This window comes from Leucopleurus acutus (genome assembly GCF_964270905.1).
Source record: "Leucopleurus acutus genome assembly, chromosome: 6".
NCBI lineage: Eukaryota > Metazoa > Chordata > Mammalia > Artiodactyla > Delphinidae > Leucopleurus > Leucopleurus acutus.
Window position 1 is genome coordinate 7,068,663 of NC_139149.1, and position 24,903 is coordinate 7,093,565.

General features: G+C 62.0%; 1 protein-coding gene across 1 annotated transcript in view; it reads left to right on the forward strand.

Moving 5' to 3' along the window:
- The first annotated feature begins 7,060 nt into the window (after positions 1 to 7,060).
- Positions 7,061 to 24,903, forward strand: part of HS6ST1 (heparan sulfate 6-O-sulfotransferase 1) — a 39,460-nt gene continuing 21,617 nt past the window's right edge. The window contains exon 1 of the mRNA XM_082840896.1: positions 7,061 to 7,694. Coding sequence (XP_082697022.1) covers positions 7,168 to 7,694 — 527 coding nt within the window. The 5' untranslated portion in view covers positions 7,061 to 7,167. The remainder of the gene's footprint in view (positions 7,695 to 24,903) is intronic.

Consider the following 24,903-nt stretch of genomic DNA (forward strand, 5'->3'; position numbering starts at 1 on the left):
CCCATCTGTGAAACAGGGGAACGATGCCCGTAGGGCAGCTGAGAGAACTGAAAAAAATAATGCCCAGAGGAGGCCCGTCCGAGGGCTGGCACATGGGAGGAGCTGGTCGTCTGTATTCAGCGGAGTGCTTCCTACAGCTCTTTAGTGTGTGATGTACGTTGGTTCACTTACTCCTTACAATGACCCTACGAAGTAGTCTATCCTCATTTCACAGATGAGAAAACGGAGGCCCAGGGAGCTCAAGTAACCTGCTCTGGATTACGCAGCTGGTTAGACAGAGCTGGGAAGTGAACACAGCGCCCTGATTCCTAACAGCCCCACTTGACTTGGTTCTTATATGGCTGAGGCCGAGACCCTCCTCCTTGGGCCCCTGCCCCACATGGCCTCAAGGGACCAGCCTGAGGAGGGAAGGAGTGTCCCAAGCCTCCGTCACCCAAAAGCCAAAGTCCCACAAGGAGGCTCTCTTCCAGCCCCAGGGTGGCCGCGATGTGCAGGCAGGTGTTGCACTGCAGGCCCCCATCCCTGGGCCTCATCTGAGGTGCAGGCCTCATCCATGAAGCAGAGGCCTCCATTCCCTGCCTGCTTCCTCCTCTGCTGGCCCTGTGGCCTTGGCCTGGCCTCCCTGAGCCTCAGCTTCCTCATCTGTAAAGAAGGGGTGACAACCCGACTTGCCTGAAAAGTTGCCGTGTGTGCAGATTAAATGAGATGATGCCTGAGAGGCGGGTAAGGCTGGTTACCGGCACAGAGGCCGCCTGACTGCCCCGGGCAAGTGGGTCTGAGCTGTGCTCACCGGCCCTGCTGCCCACCTGAGCCAGAAGCAGACCCCTTCCTGACCACCAGCCACGTGCAGCCACCGCAGGGAATTGGGCCCAGCCCAGACCTCAGCCAGGCAGGTGTCCTGGTTCACCGTGCCCACGGTGTGAACCCTGGCCCCTGAAGCTGCAGAACTGAAGTAGATGCTATAGCAGGGGGCTAGCCCTCCCTATCCCTCTTGTGGTACCCAGACGGGGGTGCCGCCCTCCTCCCATTAGCTGCTCAGAACCCCTGGGCCGACTGTGTCACAAAAGGCTCCTCTGTGAAGGAGGGGGGTTAAAAAGGGGAAGGGAGAAAAATGAACGGCAAGAACATTCCCATTTGGAGAGACAGGTGGGCACTGCAGAGCTGGGAGAAAGTGACATGGCCAGTCAGGTCACAGCTGGGGGACACAGGGGCAGTGCCTCCTGGGGCCTGGTCTCCAGGACAGATCAGCCCCTTCCCCACAGGGCTGCTGGGGCAGGCGGGCCACACAGGCAGCAGCCCGGAGACCCTCTGTGACACCCAGCCCTCTCCATAAGCCGCCCGTATCCCCACCTTTGTGCCCCCAACTGGAGCCCACTAAAGGCCGTATGACCCCACCTGGGAGAGAAGCTTCCATCAGAAAAATCAACCAGGTGTCACACCAACTCGAATCTAGCAGGAGGGTGAATCTTAAATAACAGACTAAAATGACAGAGGAATCCGTTAAAAAGAGCCAAGGAAGAGAAGGGAGGGGCAGGCCGTGATCTTGCAGGAAGGGCAGCTGTCACAAAAGGGGGACATGCACCCTAGTGAGATCCACAGAGAAGTCGGTGGAGGGGCCAGACACTCAGTGAGAGGCGACCAGCTAAGCCCAGAGATAGAGAGACATGAGATGGTCACATGGAGTGGAGGGCACTGACCTCACACACCCTCTCCCCTCGCCAGCTCTGCAAGACGTCGGGTCCCTGGAAGACCCTCCCCCGCCGCCCCGTGCCCTGGCCCTGGTGGGGGCAGTGGCAGCAGGCACCACTGTCCTGGTGGCTCATCTCCATCTATTCCATTCCGCCCTCTAAAGGGTGCTAACCCCCCAGGGAATAGTCCTACCAGTGTATCTTTCCACTGTGCCCCCACTGGCCTCCCAGATGGCTCCCCCAACCCCAGCTAGGTTGGGACCCCTTCTTGGCAGAAAAAACAATGATATAAATGTGGGATGAGGTCCTGCTGGGAGCTGGACACACCAACGAGACACCTGTCGCCTCTCACCTCACCCTTCGTTAGCCCTGGAATTTCCAAAGGCATGTCCCTTTATGAGAAGTTTCCACGTATAAGAATGTGGACAATGCCCTCGGGATAACATTATGCCCGTCCAGGCCTCACCGAGCTGGCAGAACCTGGCCCTGCCTAGTTCAGGCACTGCCCTGTCAACAACCCGGTCAGCAGGGAAGCACCTGGGAGGAAGGCGGGCCTCACTGCCCTCTCTGTGGTCCAGGAGGGGAGGGAGACCCAGAACAGGGCCTCCAGTGCTGCGCGGGGAATCCCCACCAGGCAGCAGGCCAGGTGGGCCCCTGCCTCGCCCACCTATCAGTGCCCTCTACACAGCAGGCACCAGGTAGAGGGGGACAGGGCCAAGCTCCCAGGTGTGATCGGCTGGTCAAGGTGCGCAGTCACCCGGGTCTAGCCGGGCAAGAGCCACTCACACGGGTTTCCCCTCTGGGCCACAACTGGGTCACAAACCTCAGCTTTTGGGGGCGCGTATTAGATGTGGACTATGTTATTTCCATCTGAATTGCTCAGATTCTCATTAAGCCGTTTATACTCCCACCTCCACCCCGCCCCCCCCCCAAAAGGATTTAAGGTTGCCTTAAAATCCAGCAGGAGAGAACACAAAAGCCAGCCACTGGCCACTGGCCACTCGGCGGTCAGGGCAGGCAGAGAGAGTTAGAGACCGCTGCTCTGGGGCGCCCCTCCTCCAGGCCGGGACGGCCCGGGCCCTTCCAAAGTTCAGGTGGAGGTGGGGACAGCCCTTCGACCCACAAGACCGCGCCCTGGGAAGACACTGCGCAGGCCTCTGTGCTGGGCCCAGGCGGAAGGAACTGGGTACCGGGCATAGCCTGCGGTGCAAGCCAGCCCTGGACACAGGGACAGCTCTGCGGCGGGAGGGGCGGGTGAGACGGCTCCCTGGAGGAGGAGGCCTTAAATAGGCGGGTAGGACTCCCCAGGAGACGGGGGCAAAGGCAGGAGGCACAAGAAGGGAAGCGTGGGGACCCCTGGAGAGAGAGGCCTCCATAGAGGGGAGGACGCGCTGGTTAAACCAGAGTGACCCTGAGTCTCCCGGCTCGGGGCCCTGGCGACCCCACCCTCCCAGGTCCCACTGGGCCAGCCCCTGGGGTCACGGCAGGCCGCTCGCGGCCCCCCAAGCGGGTCCAATCGCAGCGACGCCGATTCCGCCGCGATCCTGAGTCCACCTTAAAAGTTTGTCCCCAAAGAAACCCCTCTCTCTCTCTGCCGCGCCGTGGGAAGCAGGACCATCCCCCGAGGAGGCTCTGAAGACAGAAGGGGGTGCCCTCCTCCACCCCCTCGCAAACAACAATAGGCGACCGACCGAAAGAGAACGAGGGAATGAAGCGTGGAAAATCCCCCAATCCTGCAATGTCAATGCTGGGCGCGCGGCGGGCGGGCGGCCGCGGTGCTGCCTCCACGCGCCCTTCCACGGGACTGCAGCCCGAGAGGGAGGGGTGCTACGGGTTGATCTCCTGGTTCTCAGACTCTGAGGACGCAGGGCAGGTAGGGAGGGAAAGCTTGCGTTTGGGTTCTTATGGCTATTTTAGGCTCAAAGGAAATTGCATTTCATTCCTAAAGCCGAAATCTTCTCACTGCTTGCACTTTCCCGAAGCAGAAGTACAACGACTTGTTTTTATTTGATGATCATATCCTACAACTAGCCGTGTTTTTTTCTCTTTCTTCGATATTTAAGCCAGAGATCATACATTAAAGACTTTATGAAGTGAATAGTCAGAGGACAAAGATAGTCACGAAGCAGAAGAGCGGCGATTGCTTTTTCCTGAACTTTGAAAACACTCAAAGCTGGGCGCTGCATCCAGCAAACTATTAGCCCTCCGTATATGCATTCATACACGGTCTTAGGACCGTGGGGAACCTTGGCTACCAGGCCGATCAGGTAGGGAGAGGAAGGAAACAGCGCGTGAGGAGGACCCAACTGAGTGCCAGGCGCTTGGCAACGCTGTGACCTCACTTGAGATCCACACCGCCCTTTGATGTGTGTGTTTCTGCCGGTTGTCAGGAGGACAGTGGAGGCTCAGCAGGGAGTAGGTTGATGAGGCTGCCAGTCGGGGAAGGGGAGAGTCTGTATTCCATCCGGCTCCCAAAGGTCCACTGATTGACTGAAGCAACTTGAGTCCATCCGTGGCTCCTCTGACTTGAGTTGGCGATAGACTCACCTATGGCCTTGGGGTCTCACAGTGTGTGTGCAGCACTTAAATCAAAGGGGATAACTGAGTAAAATCCTACAGCCATCTAGAAAGATCTTCTTCCCCCTAAAGGAATTCTAGGAAGAAAAGACTTCTGAGCTATATAGGAGGTTCCCTATGAGCCATTCTGGCAGGTACAAAGCTGGATTAAACAGCTTCCCTGGCAGAGCTGCTAATCCGAGGTCAGGAAGCTCTGGCTCCCATTACGGCTCCTGGGAGGGGCAGCCACCCACTGCAGACCCTGTACTAGACCCTCTATCCTCTCTGGGCCTTAGTTTCCCCATTGCGACAGTCAGATTTTCACAAGATGGGGCCGCAGGCCAAGCACAGATGATTTTGGTGGCCTTTCGGTAACACTGCAGGTTTCTCCTGGACATTCTGGACCACATTCCCATCGGGCACCAGAGAGCTGAGGAATGGTCCCATCTGGCATCGCCAGGAGCTGAGGAATGGTCCCTCTGGACCCTCTCGCTGTGCCCTGCTCCAGCCTTGGCCCCTGGCCTGGGGGAACCGAGTGGAGTGCAGGGGTGAGTAAGGGCCAGATGGGCCAGGATCAGAATCCCAGCTCTGCTGACTTCACAAGAGTAAGAGGAGCTCTGCCAGGCCTGGGGGCCACCTGGGGTCTCCACGCTGGGCCCAGACACCCAGAGCTGAGGGGATGGGGTGCCCGCAGGGGAGGCTTCTGCTCAGGCTTTGTTCACCCTGCTCTCAGTTTTCTCTTCTGTAAGATGGGTATTATAGTCTCCTCCGCAGATTTGCTGATGGGCTCAGATATGAGACATCTACAGTGATTGGTACCCGGTAGTTCTGGGTAAAGAGCAGCCTTCATTACAATTCACCACTTGACAGAGGACTGTCATCTGGGGAAGGACGCCCATTGGGTTGACCCTGGACAGCTCTGCCCTCCAGGTCTGAGCTGCTGCCTCCAGGGCCATAAAGGAAGCCTCCCCAAGCCTCAGCCCCAAACGGGGTCAAGTGACTGCAGACAGGCAGGTGGCTCCAGGCTCCCCACTGTGCCAGCCTCCACTCCTGGCAAGAACGAATCATTGCTGGATAAGTCTGAGCAAGGTACCCGCAGGCCTCCTGGGCCAGGTCCAGTTTTCAGGCAGCTAGAGAATGGGTGGGGGCTTTGGAGCCCTGGGTCCCCCTGGGGACTGGCCACCCTACCCCACCCCCAGCGGGCCTTAGGTCACCCTGCACAGTGCTCAGCGTGCTGCATCAGAGTGGATGTGTCTTCAGCCCCTTCTGAAAATTGCATGCTCCCCTCTTAGTTGGATTTTGGGGTGTCGGTGGTTGGTTTTCCAGTTCTCCGGGTTTGCTTACCAGAAGGGATTTCTGGCATGATTTTACATATTTTCAACAGTTTAGTTTAAGTATAATTCCTCACAAACCCTCGCCCCGCCCCCATGCTTTCAGGACCCACGACAGAACAGAAACCAGGGGAGCTCCTGACATGGGATGACATGGGCATTTGAACCCAGGCCTGGCAGCCGCCTGAATCCAAAAACTTGGACCCAACCCAGCGATGCGGGACGCTGAGATTCTCAGCAGGTCATTTCTCACCCTGGCCCACCCCGTTGCACGGAGGTGCCACAGATTCTGAGCCCAGTCAGGGCCAGGCGGTGTGGGTTCCAGGGCTAGTGCGGGGAGTCTGCCTCAGGGCCCAAGCTGGCAGGCGGGGGGCAGGCTGGGCTAACGGGGAGGGAGGCCCGCAGGGCCCAGGGGCACCACCGAAGATAGGAGAGGCCCAGGGCCGCCACACCCTCTGACCCATCTACCAAAGCCAGAAGTTAATGTTTTCGTGGACCATCAAAATTTTAAATATTGGTTCAACTTTTTATAACTTTTTCATCGGGATCATAATAAACTTGGCCCATTGACTGCATAAAGCCGGCCCCTGCGGACACTTCTGCATCTCTCCACGAGGGGGGAGGGGGAGGAGGGGGGAGGGGGAGGAGGGGGGAGGGGGGAGGAGGGGAGGGGGGAGGAGGGGAGGGGGGAGGAGGGGAGGGGGGAGGAGGGGAGGGGGGAGGAGGGGAGGGGGAGGAGGGGAGGGGGGAGGAGGGGAGGGGGGAGGAAGGTCCCACCACTGCCGTGGGTCCCAGGCTCCCCACCCCCAACCCTCCCTCGTTCCTTCCCGACCCGCGCCCCGCCCCACCGCCCCCAGATCCCACCAAGTCCATCCAGCCCGGGCCCCCTCGCGTTCGGATCTTCAGAGTGCCCAGCGTGCAAAGCCAAGGCTTTCCCTCCCGTGAAGCAGTAAAGGGAACCCAGGCCCCAAGGCACCCGCCGCCGCGAGCCCCTCCAGCACAGAAGGGCCGTCCGCGCCCCACTACACGTTTCTCCAGTCTCTCCCCACGCCTCTGAGGACAGAGGTCAGTTCCCAGTCCTCGCTGCCCGCCTCGGAGCGGCCTCCTCAAGGCCGGAGACCTGCGTCCGGGGGCCAAGTACCGGCCTGCAGCCCCGGGGCTCTGGGGGCGGGGCCGCGGATCGACGCGGGCGGCGACGGCAAGAGGCGCGGCGGGGGCGGGCCGGGGGCGGGCCGGGGCGGGGCGGCGGCAGACTGCGGAGACGCGGCGGCGCGCGGGGCGGCGCAGAGCTTTCTCGGCGCGGCGCGGAGCGGAGCTGACCGGCGGGCGAGGGGCCGCAGGGGGAGCGGACCGGGCCGGAGCCGATCCGGAGCTGAGCCGGGATCGGGCCGCGGAGCGGGGCCCGGGCGAGGAGCAGCCATGGCGCCGCGCAGGGCCGGGGCCCGCGCCGCTGCGGGCGACCTGGGTGCCGAGTAGCCGGGCCGGAGCGCGGGCGGTGGCGGCGGCGGCGGCGGCGGCGGAGGCAGCTGCGCCCGTGCCCCCCGCTCTCCAGGCCCCGCGCCCCGCGCCCGGGCCGCCGGCGATGGTGACACATGCGGCGGCGGCGCGCCGGCGGCAGGACCATGGTTGAGCGCGCCAGCAAGTTCGTGCTGGTGGTGGCGGGCTCGGCGTGCTTTATGCTCATCCTCTACCAGTACGCGGGCCCGGGACTGAGCCTGGGCGCGCCCGGCGGCCGCGCGCCGCCCGACGACCTGGATCTCTTCCCCACGCCCGACCCGCACTACGAGAAGAAGTACTACTTCCCGGTGCGCGAGCTGGAGCGCTCGCTGCACTTCGACATGAAGGGCGACGACGTGATCGTCTTCCTGCACATCCAGAAAACGGGCGGCACCACCTTCGGCCGCCACCTCGTGCAGAACGTGCGCCTCGAGGTGCCCTGCGACTGCCGGCCCGGCCAGAAAAAGTGCACCTGCTACCGGCCCAACCGCCGCGAGACCTGGCTCTTCTCCCGCTTCTCCACAGGCTGGAGCTGCGGGCTGCACGCCGACTGGACCGAGCTCACCAACTGCGTGCCCGGCGTGCTGGACCGCCGCGACCCCGCCGCGCTGCGCACGCCCAGGTGAGCGCCCGCAGCCGGCCGCGCCGTCGGCCCGGGACGGCGGGGTGCCTGCTCGCGGCCGCTCCCCCGGGCCCGGCCCTCGCCGGGCGGACCTGCGCCCACCCTTGCTCCCTGCCCTCTTCTCCTGCCCTCTTGGGGACCCCACTCGCCGCGGCTCTTCTGGACCCCCTCCTGATCTCAGGGCGTCCGAGCCCCCAGTTGGTCCGCCGCGGTCCGCCGCTCGAATCCCGCTCTCACCTCCTCCTGTGTGCCTCTTTACTTTTCCCCACCACCCGGCGGGCTGCGCGGAGCCTGGGCTTCCCGGGGTCACCGTCCCCTGCCCGCGGCCCGTCACCTGTCGTGACCCAGCTCTGGGTCCAGGCTGGCCTGTGTCGTCGGGCGGGAAGACGGGTTCCTGTGCGAGTGTAACCCACCTGGAGTGCTTGCTTTCCAGCGCCGCTCTCACGCCCAAATCGGAAGTGAGAGAAGTGAGGTGCCTCTCCCCCTGCACCTGCAGGGCCCCCGGCCCGCCAGCCTGCCTCGAGAGGGCTGGGGAGGAGCTGCCAGGGAAGGGGGCTGGCTCTGCCGTGCCCAAGTGTGCAGGTAGAACAAAGGCCCGAGTGTCCCCTGGGGCTGGGGGCAGGGAGAAGGCAGTGCTGCCTGCCCCTGCGAGTTGGGCCAGAACCAGGCGCAGGCTCGCTCTGAAAGAAGAGCAGACGGAGGCCTAGGGCAGGTTAGGGGGAGCTGAGCTGGCTGGGGGCACCTATGCAGCCAGGTGCCTTCCCTGGGGGCCCCCATTACTGTGGAGGTTGGGAGCACAGGGCTGACCTGTGTTGGGGGACAGCTCTCCAGGGAAGCGCTTTGTAGCCAGAAACACTCTCTCTCTCCCCACGGTGCTGGGTTTCCAAGGGTTAAACTTGGGAACCTTTTTCTCCTGTTCACGTGGGTGCCCTGCGGGGCCTTCTCCCTGAGATGCCTGGGCTGGGAAGGTCCAGAAAGGAGGTCTTCTTGCCAGCCTTTTGTTTATCTTCCTCGTTTGCCTCAAGAGTGCGTTCACGGGCAAGATGGGCGTTGGGGAGCTGTGTGACCTGTGTAGCTGAGTTCATCAGCACTCCTGGGTCGAAGGTGCAAGGTCTCGGTGTGTTTGGGTGATGAAGCTTTGGTATCTGGCCAGCTCGGAGCTCTCCCTGCTCGGCCTTTCAGTCCTTCTACTGTTGTCTTTCCCAGGTGGTTAGGAAATTGGGGCCGTGGAGCTGCGGGGGCGGGGGGGAGTGTCTTCCCACTTTCCCTTGGCTGTCCCCCCACCAACAGCAGCTCCCGGCCTGAGACGTGATGTGCTGGGTGCCTTAAGGCTACATGGCCACCAGTCGGCCTGTCCAGGGGCCCTTGAAGCATCGCTTCCTGCCCAGCACTTGGCCTGATCTGCATAGATGCACTTTGCTGGCCTTGTACCATCCCCTCACCCCCTCACTCCCTGGGGTCCTGCCACTCTGTGCTAGACTGGGCTGGGCCTGGGGGCTTGCAGCCATTTGCCCATCTATCCTCTGCCCACCGGGGCTGCAAGCCCCCGGAACTGGGCACTAAGCAACCCACATAAGCCCAGGTGGGCACCTCTCTGCCTGCAGGAGTCGGGGCGTGGAGGGCGAAACGGTCCTGTCTGCCAAAGGCAATTAGGTAGCGAGAGCCCGGAGGGGAGAGGGTGCAGACCTCGCTCTAGGCGCTGCCGAGGGGCCTGAGTCAGGCTTGCCAGCAGACGTGGCCTTGACCCTCGTGTGCCACCAGGACCCTCGTCCTACAGCCCCACCTCCTGAGGCTGATTTTCTCTTTGGGTCACCAGGGTGAAGGGCCCCTGGCGTCCCTTCTCCAGAGTCTGTCCACCAGAGCAGAAGGCCCCGCTGCCCCTACAGACAGGCACGGAGGAAACGGGGAAGCAGCCAGGGCCTCCGGGTGCTGCACGAGGGCGGGTGCGTGTGGCAGGGGTGGAAGACTCCGTGCGTGGTCCGCGTGGTCCGCATGCGTGGTCAGCCGTGGCTCCGTCCTGCTGCGGTGGGGAAGTTGCTGAGCTCAGCAGCTGCCGGCCGTGGAGGAGGGGTTTCCAGGGTTCTCGGGAGGCCCGCCCTCTGCCGTCCGCTCGAGGAGTGGGCTGTGCCACCAGGCAGGTGACAGAGCCTTGCCGGCCTTCCGTGTCACTCTCCCCGCCTCTCCCTTCAGTTCTGGTCCAGGCGCCAGGTTGATGGCGTTTTTAATGAGCTTCCCGGAGGGGCCAGGGTAGTCTTGGCTTTGTGTGTTTGCAAGCCTGTGTGCTCCCCTAGTCGGGCTGGGCCAGAGCGCTGGGGGTTCAGGAGGCAGCTCCCCCATCTGCCCAGGCACCCGGCACCCAGCGGGACGGTGGCAGTGCCCAGCCCCCATGGGATGCCTGCTGTCGGGTGGTGCCTGGTTTCAGGAGACTCGGGTGTCGCCCTTGCCCTCCTTCCCGCCCTCCCCATGGTCCTGTGGTGTCGGAGCGGCCGCCTGGCTGGTGAACTGAGGAGTGACACGGTACTTTGGGGGCTGGGCCTGGGCGAGAGCCCTTTTTTCCTCCTCTCCGGTCCCCAGGGCCAGCCACCTTGGGGGGTCGGGGTGGGGGGCGAATGTCTTCCCACTGTGAGGTATGCTTCTAGAATCTCTCCACCGAGCCTCTCCCAGCTCTTGGTGCTGGCGTCCACAGGGCTTTGGGGCCTGCGGTGCGGGGAAGTGAGGGTTTTCACGGCTCCTGTGCTTCCCCGCCCAGCCACGTCAGCCGGGGTAGTTCTGAGATGGGCACGCATCGAGGAGACAAATGGAGATGGACAGGTTTCCAACCTTTTGCTGGAATATGGTTTGGAACTTGCAGCATCTGTGAGTGCTTCCTGGCGTGGAACAGAGGAACAGGTGTGTGAGCAAAGCACTGGCAGGTCCCTGTTTCGTCCTGTGTCCAGCAAGGGAGCTGCCACACCTGCTGGCATCTGCTAGGAATGTTTGTAAGGCCCCCAGGGAGGCCTGGCCTCAGGCAGGTGGCCGACCGTTGCCAAGGGCCACTTTGGTTAGAGTGTGCCAGTGCCCCACGCTGCCATTCACCTCGTAGGGTCGCGATGGTGCTCCTAAGGTCCAAAACGTACCTCCTTCCTCTTCCCGTCCGCCTGAAAGAGATGGAAGAGGAGACACGGTTAGGGTCTTGCCTCAGTTGCCCTGGAAACGTCCCTAAAATCGTGTAGGCTTCATCTGAAGCCGCAGAGGGCATTTGGGACCCGAGTATGGCTCCCGGGCCACCTTCATGGGGTCCTCTCTGCAGGTGGGCTCCCAGCATCCTTGATCTTAGCCGGCAGAGGCTGTGCTTCCTTGTAGGAGGAAGGAGTCTTAGTGTCAGTCCTGCAGCCTCACTCTGGTCGCACACCCTCCCTCCACCATCCCGAGTCCCGTCTGGTTTCAGCAATCTGCTGGTGCAGCTAGCTGCTCCTGTCCCTTCAGCCCCAGTTTTGCTGCCCCTTCCTTCAGGAAGCCTTCCCAGATAGCTCCCTGTTGCCTTAGGTGCCCTTGGCCACTCTCTATCTGCCATCCTGGCATGTCCATGGCATGTTGGCACTGGCTGGAGCCCGAACAGGTGCTGCCTACATGTGGCACCAACAAGAACGCTCACCTCTTGGTCCTGCAGCCTCTCCGGGAGCTGCAGTCAGCGTGCCCTTCCCCCATGTGTCCTGTGGTGAGTCAGGTTCAGGGACACAGTCTTGAGTGCAGTGCTGGTCCCAGAGAACCTCAGGGGCTTCTCAGTGGGCCCAGCCAGGGGGCCCAGGTTAGCTTGGAGCATCCCTATGGCACCGGACAACTTGGCTTCACAGTCACATCCTTACGTGCAACTAAGGGACACCACCCGCATCTGCCTGCAGTGGGGCAGATGTTACCCAGAGCACATGACAGGGACCAGTGAACAGGGCCCGGCCACCTGAAGGAATCACCCGGAGAGGTCTTGGGTTGAGACGGAAGGAATCTAAGGTCAAGAAACTCAGAGTTAGATTTTCTTTAAGCATGAACAAACAACCAAGAAACCTCTTCTTTTTAAGCAAACGCGTGAGAAGACAAACTTTCAAATGACTTACCGGCGATCAGTTTAAATGATGCCCTGGTTTGTGAAATCATCAGTCTGTACAGCGCACGTTCTCCTCAAAGCACCACAGAACTTACAAGACCAGGGCTTCCTGTCCTCCTAGGCGCTTCCCTTGTAAAACCCGGGGCACTGCAGAGTGGGCTGGACACGGTGCAGGGGCTTGTGTGCCCCCCGGGTCAGAGAGCCTTCCCGGCGGGTGCAGCTCCCAGCCCTGGGGCCCGGGGGCTGGTGAAGCCCCTGGTCTTCGTGGAATCAGTCAGGGTCTCTTTCTCAGTGGCAGGACTGAGAGGTTTGGCTGCTGCCCTGGGAGAGTGGCAGGCCATCAGCGGGGACCTGGCTTTGTCATCCTTAAGGGACCCTGAGTCTTTTCGTTTCATATTCTTTCCGTTTTTTTTATGAAGTAATGACTGTAGTAGGTAATCGGCAGTAAAGTATAAAAAAGGAAAGTTACTGTATTCTCTGTGCGTACCTTTTCTTTTTATTATAATTGGAGCTGTAACGTAAATTGTCTACAGATGTTATTCTGTGGCATTAAAAACAATAATTTAGTGGCTACAGGTGACTCACCTCTGGGTGCACCATAGTTGGTTCTCCTCTGGTGTTGAATGTGCAGATTTCCCATTCCTGGTTCCTGTAAGTAACGGTACAGTAGACATCCTTGTACATAAAGTATTTTTGCATACCCCTGTCTTCCTTTGGAAATTCCTAGGTGTGGAATTTCTGAGTGGAATGGTCTGGATGTTTAAATGCTCTCAGTGTAAATATTAAATTACTTTACACCTTATTTTGTAACCAAGTATGGTATTTGAATACTCACCTCGTTGGTATTCAATATTGTTCTGGGTTTAAAGAGTTTACTTTCTTCAGTGAGCAAACTGTCTGTATCTGGTTTTTATTGAAAAGTCCCACCTGACAAGTGCACCCTGGAGGGTGGCCCATCACTTTGGAGGGGGTGGACAGGGCTGTACCCAGCCACCCTGAATGCCGGCCCGTCTGGTCACAGATGTGTGCATTTCACCCCTGCCCAGAGCGGAGGTGCAGTTCTCTGCCATCTGGGGCCAAAGGGGAGGGGTGAGTGGCCGTGGGGGCCTGAGTTGGGAGAGCCAGGGTCACAAAGGGAAGGGTGCAGACGGGAGGTTGGCTCTTGTCCCCTGAGCGCTCCGCGGGTACTTGGAATGGGCTACCTCATTTCCCCCTCCCTACTTCCACAAAGCACGTGTGACAGTTGTCCCCATTTTCCCCTCAAGGAGGTCAAGACCCAGAAAAGTTAGGAAGCTGATATCCCGACATCTGTCTGTCCTATGGCCCGTGTGCCCTCCCCCTTGGTGCCCCCAGCTGGGAAGACCAACCTCGGTGAGAACCGCCACCAGCCACCAGCCGTCGCGTCTGTCCCGCCTGGGGCAGAAGGGCTCCCGAGACCTTGGGCGGACACAGGCGGTTTCACGTGCAGATCTGGGTAGTCGGTGTATTGGAGAACATCTGGCAGTCGTCCCCCGACGGGACTCGGGCCACGCCCTCCTGGCTCTGGCAGGGCAGCGCAGGAGGGGCTGCGGGGGGCGTCGGCGCTGCTGACAGCCGAGAGCAGGCGAGGCTCGGGGGCTGCCGGCACAGCGGGGCTGGCGCCTCCTGCCGCCTCTCCTGGGTGACCGGGTCCCTCTCAGGTGGTCCTGGTCCTGCAGCTGCCAGCCCCACCCCCAGCCCTGCCGGAAGGGCTGTGGAATTCAGGCCAGGACGTGATTCAGCTGGTCTGCGGGGAGGACGGGAAGGGAAGGGGGCACGTCTGACAGGGGGTCTCCCTGGTGGGCACTTACAGCCGTGTGGATGCATCTCGTGGCCGACCCGCTCTCGTCTTCTCGGGCCCGTCCTTTGGCCTCGGTGGCCGGCACTCGCAGGTAGGCAGGCGCATTTGCAGGGTCTCCATCTCTCAGCACTCTTACTCCTGCCTTTTCCAGAACTCAGCGGCTGTTTCTCTTCCTGTTACATTTTTGCTGTCAGTGGGGTTGTTTTTTTTTTTGGGGGGGGAGGATGTTATGCAGAAAAAAGGTCCTAAGCACAAAAACAGGCAGGCACGCGAGTGGTGACGGCAGGAGGTGTGACCTGTGGCATCAGAGGGATTTGGAAGAGGCACCTCCGCGTGGGGTTTTGCAGGATCCGTAGGAGTAGAGAAGGGAAGCAGCGCTCTGGAACCACGGTGACTCGCGTCGTCTGAGACCCGCGGCCAGTCACAGGGACAAATGGTAACAAGAGGGCAGTGGGGACAGGGGGGCAGTGTGCGTGGACAAGGGCCCTCCCGGAGGCCAGGATGTCCAGTCTGTCCCCGAAGGCAGGCCTGTCACTTTCTGGCTGTGGGACTTGTGGCCTTATCTCTCTGTTCCTCCCCTTCCTGGTAAAATGTCCCCTTCCTGGTGTGGTGTTGTCCCAAGTCCCCAGCTTCCAGGCCCTGTTATTTTGGAAAAGCATTGCGTGGCCACATCCACACACCGGAGAGCTAACAAGCTGCTCCCAGGCTGCCTGACCCGGGTGGGCACTGTTGGAGGGCATCAGGGTCAGCGGGGGGGGCGACCATGGAGGAGGCGTCCAGCCACTGCAGACCGCACACATCCTACCCCAGCCTTGGTTTAGACCTGGGGTCTCTCTTCCTTGACGGGGGAGCAGAAACCAGCCAGGGCAGCCCTGCTATCCCACTGCCAGCAAGGCCCCCGGCCAGGCCCCCAGCCGGCTCCGTGGGTGCTGGCAGCTTTGCCGAGGACACGCAGCCCCGCGGCTGGCCGGCGGCCTTTCCCTGCAGCGCTGTCTGCGTCCGTGTCTCTCGAGGCTCCTCCGGGACAGCTGAACTGTTTGGAGGCCCCGCCCCGCCCTAGCTGCTGGTCTGTTCACTCGCTCAGCCGAGCACCCAGGCTCTGGGGCCTTGGCTTACCAGGGGCTGCCTGCAGGGACTGACATACCCCGAGTTCTGCAAGGCCTCCACGGGAGCTCCTGGGCCCTCTCTGGGTGCCCGGGGCTCAGGCTCTGGGGCAGGGCGGAGGCGCGTGGGGACTTGGCCTCTTGGGTTCCTTCTGAGAAGCCCAGGCAGCAGCTCTGGGCCCCAGCAGGCCCGACTGGGAACCAGAGGAGGAGAGAGGAGCCCCGGCAGCCTCTCTCACTTCGTGTCTGGAGCCAGTGGGTCTCATGGGCAGAGAAACAGCCCTCTGAGCCTCAGTTTCCCCATCTCTAAAATGGGGGTATGGAGCTTGTCATTTGGTTCTGTGGAGGAGCCCAGTGTCCTGTCACCCATGACCTCCTGTGACTTCCTGGGCCCTCCGGCCCCAGTTTGTGTCCGTGTCCTGTTGGAGCCGTGGCCACTTGTCGTAACCCCGTAGAATTCTGCAGTCCAGGGGTGAGCGCCGGCCTCACTGCCCAGGGGTGGGGCCCAGGTCCTCACCTGTATGGGGGCAGCTGTCAGCAGCTTCCCTCAGTGCAGAGTGTTGGGGGGGGGTGGCGTGGAGCACTGTGAGAGAGTCTGACCTCCCGGCCGCCCATGAACCTCTGTTACATGGGTAAAAGGCCCCGGGGTCGGGGTAGGGGGTGGGGCATCAGAGCAAATCAGTAATAATCTGGAACGGTAGGAACTAGAGAAATGAAAACTCTGGAGTTAACTGTTTACAAAGCTGTAGAGTTGAAGGAAGTCAGTGGTGCGGGGGACCCCCCCACCTTGGTCACAGGCAGGAGCTGGGACCCCAGGCTCTCTGCAGGTCTGATGCACCAGGGTGGACACCTGAGCTCCTGAGCCAGCCCCGTCTGGGTTCCCTGTTCCCTGATGCACCCCGCCTGTATACGCGTGATACTCTGAGCCACATTTTCTCGACCTGCCTTGTAGGACTCGGGGGACGTGCCGGACCCCGCAGGTGGTCAGCTCGGTAAGGTTCTCTCCACCCTCGATGACAAGGGAGGACAGAGGTCATCTCTGGGCCAGCCAGCAGTGAGGGAGCAGAAGCGGTGGGCGGCCAGGCCCTGCTGTCTCTGTACCAGGGGTGGTGGCAGAGCAGGGGAGGGGGCCCAGATGTGGAGCCGCACCAGCCGGGTTGAATCCCGGTTCTGCCACCTGCGAGCTCTGTGACTCGTGGGCCTCGGTTTTCCCATTTGTGAAATGGGCGTAGGGACAGCGCCTGTCTCATAGGTGGGACCTTGCAATTATGCCTTGTTGCTGGGCACTCTTTTTTTTTTTTTACAAGAGGCTACAGTGCCTCCCCTCTCTCCGGGGACAGGGCAGAGCCCTTCAGAGCCAGCTGGGAGCTCGGCTTCTGTCCCCACTCTGAGTTGGTCAGCTCAGGGGTCAGCAGGGCACTTCCCTGGCAGCAGCTGAAGTCTAGGCACTTAGCTGGGAGGCCAGGGACGTCCACAGGCGTCACTGGCCTTCCAACATGATGGCCTGGGGTGTGCTGTGTTGCGGCCATGGGGGTCTTCTGCTCACCCCAGGCTGTGGCACTGGGGACCCCCGTTCCTTCCCGCCTGTGCCCACTTGACAGAAGGGCTCGTTCGCTCCCTGGATCTGCAGAAGGCCCCTGCCTTCCTGTAATCAGGGCCTGTGGGGACAGTGCAGGTTGGTCCTGCTGTGCGGGCAGCTTGTCCGCCTCCCCCTCTGAGGACCTGGAGACCCAACCAAGAAGAAGTCAGTGGTGAGGAAGGGAAGGGCAGCAAGGCCAGGTGGGTCCCACGGCCTTACTCCTCTCCCCTCCCTGGGCCCCCGTCTGCCCCGGCCCTGGGCTGCGGTCACCCACCCACGGGCATCGACGGGAGGGGAGCGGCAGGCAGGCTCGTGTGCTCATGTGGTGCTCGCCGTGAGCTGAGCCCCCGGCACCTCGCCCCTCCCCCTCCCCACCACTGCGTTCCTTGCGTCCTCTTTTATACTTTCACTCACTGCCAACACGTGTATCCCTTGAACAGCACCCAGCACCGTTGGGTGTTACACACTGTACTTGACCTTCTCCTCCTTGCTTCCTTCACTAGGCCTTGCTGTTGAGATTTATCTGTGTTGGTCCGTGACACACATGTTTAATTCATTGACTGCTGGGTTTGTCTAGACACATCTTTCTTCCTGGGCTTTGTTCTGAGAGCAGACGGGGAGGCATGTTTCACAGACCAGGTGATGGTGACCGGGCTTGCCCATCCTCAGCTCTGCCAGAGCTCTTCAGACAGGCTCCACTGGCACAGACACACACAGACACACACCCGCCCCAGCCATGCCTGAGGTCCCCACCATTTGGCCTGTCAGGTGCTGCCATTTCTGCCGAGCCAGCAGCCATGAGCTGGTCCGCTGTGGTCTTAGCACGTTTCTTTTCCCCTGACTGGGTGAGACGGGCATCCTGTTGTGTGGTTACTGGCTGCCGAAGTTTCCTCCAGCTGCTTACTTACCTGCTCACGTCTTTGGGCAGTTTATCCCCAAGAGGTGGCTTGTCCTCTCTGTGTATCCTGCTATGAAGTTCTGTGTGCGCTGTGCTTGGCAGGCAACTCCTCTTGACTGTCCTTCCCCTGCCTGTGGGTCTGGACGTTTGGTTTAGCGGCGCCTGTACTGGGACGGGCTGGGTGGGCCAGGCATGCCCTTGCCCTTCAGCCAAGTGCACGTGCAGGGGGGAACGGGAGCGTGCCTGCTGACCTCTGAACCCCTCTGGACGCCCTTGTGCTGGGGGATCAGCCAGAGGCCCGCAAGGTTGGATGAGCGGACAGGTGGCCAGCTGCCCGGCCATCCTCCCTGCAGCAGGAGCGCCCCCAGGGCCTTCCTCAGAAGCCCTGAGCAGTGCCCAGGGCAGCAACTGCACGAGCCCAGAAAGCCAGACAAGTAGGCAGGCCCCCTGCTGCATCGCACTCCCATCAGCCCTGGTTTGTTGAGTTGGAAGAAAGGATCCTGCAGCGAAAACCAGAGCCTGCAGCCCACTGCCGTAAAGTCACGGGCCCTCCCTTCCCCTCCTGATGGAAATCTGGGCAGGGCTTTCCCAGAGTGAGGCCTGCCTGTGTGTGTCACGCCCCAGCCGGGTGCCTGGTCCCCCACCTGCAGCAGTCACCCCCCAGGGCTTACCCCGGCACGGCCCTCCTCTGGAACACAGCTTTCTGCATCCTCCTGGAAAGGCACGTGGGGGCAGGGCACCCTTGGAACGCAGCAACCCCCCCGCCGCCAGGCCCCACTTGGCCCCATATTTGCAGCGTTTGCCCCTAGACCACCTCCCCGACCCGGCCTGGGAGGGGTGACCCGTGAATCCCCGGCCGTCTGAGAGTTAGCTCCTGCCAGGCTTCCCAGGGCCCCAGGAACAAACACAGCACTCGTTTGTGGCCCTTGAGCAGTGGGTGAGCATCGCCCCTCTGCCTCACGAGCTTTCAAGGCTCACGTGTAAATATTTACTTCCCTGGAGTGCTGGTGTCCTTGGAAAATGAGGACCTGCAAACACAGAGGTTCTGTGTTTGCATCAGTGCGACAGGAAGCGGGGTCGGGTGTCGTCCCAGAGCAGCGAGGGTTTTCTGTGAGTCCTGGGTCACGTTCCCTGTTAGGGAACCTGACCACGGCCGGGGAGGGAGGGGCTGGGGAAGGCTCCGATCTCTGTGCGCCCCACTTACAGGGTGCTGTGCACCGTGCTGGGGGCGGGGTGAGCAGGTGTCCTTGCCCGGAGGACACAGTCTGGGAACAATGAGTGGCCGTGACCGACAGCCACACCGGGTGCCAGGCCTTCCTCACTCCCACCTCACTGTCGGGGCCCCGCTGGGCAGAGGAGGAAACCGAGGCTCCGAGAGCCTAAGTGACTTGTCGCCACGGTCACACGTGGCAGAGCTGGGATTCATACTTGGCCTGTGGTCCCAGGGCTTCCTGTTAAGCCCTCCCCATGACAGGGAGCGTGCAGGGTCCCCCAGGAGGGGAGAGCCAGGTGTCACCCAGGCGTAGGGTTCAAGCGCGCCACGCTGCCTGCCTGCGCGGGAGGGTGTCGTGGCTGCTTGGAGGGTGGGCTTTCCCAGCAGCCCGAGATGGTACAGGGTCCCGGGGGAGGCCCCGAGTGACCACCAACCCCCTCCTCCTTGGGGCCCTGCTGCGTGACTGGCCGCCCACCAGAAACAGCCGAGCCAGTAGGTCTGACGTGTCACTCCCCTGGGGGGAGGGGATCGAGGCAGGTGGAACTAGGGCAGGCGGAGCAGTTGGTCTCCCAGGGGTTTGGAGGTTTCTGATGTCACCTGTGAGGAGGGGCCCCGCTGGGCAGGCGCGGAGCTGGGAGGCAGGTGGGCCGTGGCGTGAGAGCACACTTCCCGCCTGCCCGGGGCACCACAGCCTCGCCTGCCCAGCCTCACGGCCTTGCCACGGTGCTCTTCCCCTAGCCACTGCACCTGTGTCCCGCAGGAGAGGCCGCAGCTCGGGCACATGCCAGCACCCTCCGTTCCCTCAGCGCGCGGGTCGGCAGGCGAGCAGGTCCGGGCACCGTGTTTTGCTCAGGCAGGTCCAGACGGGAGGCTGCTTGGTGGCCCACGGCGCGGACCCTGCAGAAGCTGAGGGCCTCCCGAGCCCTGCTTTCAAACCAGCATCCCGCAGTCAGAAAGCCCAGGCCTGGGAGGAGAGCTGTGTTCCTTTGCTTCCTGGAAGCTTGGCTGGCAGAGCGCCCAGCGGGAAACATCGTTTTTATCAAATCGGAGGCAGTCACGTTTCAGCCAAGTGGGTCAAAGGCAGGCAGCGGGATTGGTGGCGGCCTCCCCCGGGCAGGAGCAGGCCCGTGTCCTCAAGCATCGGCTCGAAAGGGGGCCCGGCAGGCGTCAGGCGGGACTCGCCACGGGGCACGGAATGCCCGCCGGGCCCGCAGAGGCCCAGGACACGCGCGCGGACGAGGCCCCTCGCCCCCTTGGGCCCCCCGAGCCACAGAGCACTCGAGCAGCCGAGGCTGACAGCCAGCGCCTTGGGCCCCTCACCCCACAGTAGCCGTCCTCAGGGCCAGCGCTTCCCACGAGACCCTCTCTGGGCGCAGGGGAGTTGACACAGCTCCCCACGGGCCGAGGGACCCCCCAGGCAGCGGGGCAGGGGCCATGCTCGCCCGGCAAGGCTGAGGGAGCCCCAGCCTGAGCCCTGCTGTCTTTGGTCACCTGTCCCTCTGCTGATCAGGCCAGCGGAGGCCTGAGGTGGTGCCGGCCGTGGAGGGGCCGTCCCGGAGCTGCTGGGGGCGCTGACTGGCCCCAGTGTGGGCCGGAGACGGGCTGGCGGGCGGGGGTGGCGGCCTCCTGCAGAGCCGTGCGGCGGCGCATCACGTGAGCTGTTTCTGCCAGAGGAAGTGCCCTTCGGAGGGTCGGTGTGTCAGCGCGGAGCTGGGGGCAGTGGCCTGCGCCGTGTGTGGCGCTTGGTCGCTGGCCTCCCCCAGGTTCAAGGCCGTGGCAGAGTGTGTCCTCGGGGCTCAGCTGGCCCCAGCCTCCCCAGCCAGAACCACTCAGAGGTCCCCGCTGGCCCTGGCCACAGAGCTGGCACACGAGCCTGAGCCTGGGGGGCCCGCAGCTCTTGCCTGCTGAGCTAGCACAGAAAACCCCAGCCTTGCCCGCCCGGGGCTCTGTGCGTGGACCCGTCTGAGTCTTTTTAAATTCCTTTAGTGGGTTTTGATGGAGCCCTCAATCCTGGCCCCCAGCCCTCCCTTCCAGGGCCGCCCAGCCGTGTCTGCAACGGGTGCCCAGCTGTATCTGACGGGCAGCCAGGTGTGGGAAGGCCTGGGGGTCGCGGCATCCGACGTCTCCCTTGGGTTGTACTTGCAGCCCCCGTCGAGTTCCCAGGGCAGTGTAAGGGCCTTGGCCCCTCGGGTGGCGACTCTGCCATCCGTCGGCCAGGCCTCACTCTGGTTTTCTCCAAGCGACATCAGGTCGGGGTCCCTTCACACACACCCTGCTCTGCCCCAGTCTTGGTGCACCCTGGACCCCCAGTCACTCTGCCGGCCTCTGAGTACTTGGCCCTGGCTTGCGGGGACCAGGGGGCACAGATGTGCCGAGAGGTGGCTCCACTCCTCTCCTGTTACCGGTGGGGAAGCAGAGGTACGGAGAGGTCAGGCGACTTGCCAGAGGTCCCGTGGCTCAGGCAGCAGACCCGAGTGTCCTGGAGCCCCGTGTGTACCACGCACACCCCTGGCTACAGCTGCTTGGCAGTTATCATTCTGGAGCCAGTCCTCGGGGGGGGGCGGTGCTCTGGTGGGGCGCCAGTCCTGCCCCAGGGAGCAGCGACTTACTGGGGGAGGGCCATCCCAGGAATGCAGCTAGCATCCTGGCAGTCAGAGGGCGCCCAGAGGCAGCCCGGTCGGTCCCACGTGCAGCAAAAAGGAAGCTCAGGGTTGTGGAAAATTTAGTGCCAGAGCTGAAAACTATTTTTTAAATATTTGCCTTCCGTTCTTTCTTCCTACAACAGAAGCACATACCGTAGCTCGGGAGCTGGCCCGGGAGTCATGGGGCCCAGACGGGGTGTCCTCCTCTTGCGCCTCTCTGGGGAGGCCTCGCTCGGAAGCAGCAGCGCCAGCTTAGAGTGCGGGCCCGGCTGGAAGCCTCTGTGCTGCGGCCCCACTGTGCGCGGCGAGGGGCCGTGCGGTCTGGCAGCCCTCCGGGTTCCCGGGTGCTGGGTGAGCGTTCCTGAGACACAGGATTGCCTCCGTGGGTCAGGCGGGAGTGTTTTCCGATCGACTGGGGCTCGACTTTATCCAGGGAGAGGATGGTGGGCACGTGGAGGGGCTGGCACTCTGCCCCCTGCCCCACCCCGCCCTCAGGCCCAGCTGGGACCTCTGAGTGGTTCTGGCTGGGGAGGCCGGGGCCAGCTGAGCCCCGAGGACACACTCAGCCATGGTTTCCACTGGTGTCGGAGGATGCCATGGGGGCCACGCTCTGGCGGGCAGGGCCACGGCCTTGAACCTGCACACGTGTCCCCGAGGTGGGAACGAGCGCCTCCACCTCGGTCCTGCGCACAGACGGTGCCCACGACTGGCAGCTCCTGGTGTGACGCCCGCTGAGTCTCCAGCCGGCTCCCAGCCCCTGTTGCCCCGACACCTGCCGTGCACACCACCAGGGTAAAGCTGACAGGCCGCTGCCATGGGGAGCGTGCCTTGGCCCCAGCTCTAGTTTGGAGGCCTTTTCTGAGATGTCTGCTCCACGTCAGGCCAGCCACAGGCCATCCTCCACCGCCCAGAGCGGCGGCCTCGGGCTGGGGCTGGACTTCCTCAGGGACACGGGGTCCCCTCCCCAGGGAGAGGGCGGGGTGAGGGGCCGGGGGCCTCTCCCAGGGCTGACCCCAGGCCGCACGAGGCACCCACACTGCCACACAGCCACCCCACCTGTTCCCAGGCACACGCCCGCGCACACTCCCGGCAGCAGCTTGCGCTGTAGGGCAGTGGTGACCCAGAAGCGTCCTGGAACAAGAATCCTTTCTTCCTTACAAGTGGTTGGCACTTTGAGACATTTCCCCCCCTGTGAAATTCCTTCCCGCTAGCCCCCTTTAAGAGCCGAGTGGTTTTTCCACCCTGTGGCTGGGCCACCCCTTCATCCCTGCCACCTCCGAACAGGCCAGGACATCAAGGAGACGTATGTTCACGGGAAATTCGCTGTTGTTGCAGAAGTGCGGGCAGGGGGCAGCCTGGAGCTGAGCGCTCAGCCCCCTGCCCGCAGAGAGCCGGGAGGGCCAGGCCCTGGGCTTTGCAGGAGGCAGTCATGGGCTGGAAGACCAGACTCCCTGGACAGCTGGACCTTGGCTCCCCGGCTTCTTCCTCCTGGCCTCCCAGGAGTGGGGACCCTGGCTGATGACAGTGACAGCAGTCCTGGTTTCTCGGACAAGCATGACAGCACGGGACACGAGGTAGGGGCAGGCCTTGGAATTAGCCGCGGGAACTCTGGGTCAAAATCTTCCTTGAGGGGGTCCCTGGAGAAGTCCCCCGATTTTGTGGAAGGTGTAAAAGGAGGGGGTCCTGGAGTCCGTTTGCCAGGCAGAGCCGGGCAGAGCTCACCTGGCTGGGGTCTGACATCCTGTGCTGCCCCGGCCTGGGCCCCGAAAGGGAAACCTGGGTGTCGGGTATGGATAGGAAGAGGCCAGCAGGACCCCTGGCCGAGCCCCCCACCCCAGCCTCTGCCTGGCAGATGGGCAGTGTTTGCAGGGCCGGGGGCGGGTGAGAGGCCATGAGCTTCTGTCCACCATAGGCCCCCCCGCCCTGTTGGACTCCGTCCCACCGACAACCGGGGTCCCTCAAGACAGGCTTGGGCCACCGTGACTCTTTGCTGAGAGGACCTGGCACAGAGTAGGTCGTGACCTTCAGAGACAGCCTAGCTCAGGCCCCCTGTGTTGTGGCCGGGCAAGTGTGACCAGTCTATACCTCGGTTTCCCCATCTGTAAAATGGGCCCGTGCTGCTCTCTCCGATTCCCCTGGGGGTGGGAAGTGTGGCCTGCTGGGGTGCCTGGCGCCCAGAGAGGGCCCCGGAGGAGAGGGCACTGCCCGCTGTCCCTTCTGTCCACCCTCGTGGCCCAGGTTTGAGATCGGAATCCTAAGAAAGACCACCAGTGGTTTCCCTGTTGCCCTGGGCTCACGGTCTTTGTCGCCTTGACATCGTGTGTTTGTTGAGAGCGCTGGGGGGGCCGGCGGGGCAGAGGCCTGGGTGCTGTGAGCCTCTGGAGCCCCACCTCACGGGCGGTTGGGGCTAGGGTCCCCAGCATCGGCGTGGAGTGGGGGGGGTGGCTGTGTGCCCCTGTCCCCACCAGGCGAGGCAGGTGCTTGCTGCCGCCCTGCTCTGTCTGGCCAAAGAACAGAAGCAGGGTTCTCGGCCGGGTCACGCCTGAGGCTGCTGCCCTGGTCTCGTCTTTGGTCCTGTCACCGCCCCACCCCCACCCCCCGAGAGAGCTGAGGGAGGGGTGGGGGCCGGTTTAGACTGGGCAGGCTCCGTTTGTCACCCCATCCCTGCGGGTCCCCTGGAGCAGCTGTGCCCAGAGGAGGGCCTCCTTCTTTCCCGAGAAGCCTGCTGTGGTCTTGCCCAAGACTTGTTCTGCCCAGGGCTGGCTGCAGACACTGCATTGTAGGAGAGACTTTTTTTGTTTTTTGTTTTTTTGATTGTGCTAACGTGTACGTAACATAAAATTTACCGTTTTAACCATTTTTAAGCGTACAGCTCAGTAGCATGAGGTGCGTTCACATTGTTGTGTAACCGTCACCACCATCCGTCTCCAGAACTTCTCCGTCTCCCACAGCTGAAACTCTACCCATTAAACGCCTTCCCACCCAGTGCATTACAACCACCCTTTTGCTCTCTGCTTCTATGAATTTGGCTCCTCTAGGGACCTCGTATAAGGGGACTCATGCGGAATTTGTCCTTCTGTGACTGGCTTGTTTCCCTGAGCGTTACGTCCTCAAGGTTCATCCGTGCTGCAGCGTGTGAGAGAATTCCTTTCCTGTTTCAGGCTGAACAGCACGCCCTTGTACGCATATACCTCATTTTGCTTTTCCATTTATCCTTCAGTGGACACTCGGGTTACTTCCACCTCTTGTTCCTTTGAATAACATTGCTGTGAATGGGCATGCAAATAGCTGTTCCCGTTCCTGCTTTCCATTCTTTCGATATCTATCTAGAAGTGGAATTGCTGAATCACGTGGTAATTATACGTTCTAATTTCTTCAGGAAACCGCCATCCTACTTCACGTTCCCATCAAGGATGCACATAAGGGTTCCAGTTTCTCCGCATCCGTACCAGCACGTCGTCTTTTCTGGTTGGTGACTTGTCACGGCCTAGGGCAGGGCGGTCCGGAATGTTGTGCAGAAGCGCTGGGGCGGGAGTTGCTTGGGGTCTCGGGAGGAGTCTGGCAAGGCCAAGTTCAGACTCCGCGGGCCCAGCAGATGGGGCAGGCTGGGGTGTGGGACAGCGCTATGCGGAGTTTGGGGCAGGGGTCCAGCAGTGGGTCTGGATAGGTGCAGAGAGGAGAGGGCAGTTCCCCCCTCCCCGCACTGGCTCCAGAGCTGAGCTGAAGAGCTGCAGCTGCATGGTGTGCTTGGCCCTGCGGTGGTCTCAGCGTGGACCCACGACCGGGGCCAGGCCCACAGCCTGGGAATCCCAGCATGGTCAGTTCCGCTTCTGCCTCGTTCCATGTGGCCCTTTCATGGTCCGAGGCCAGCTGG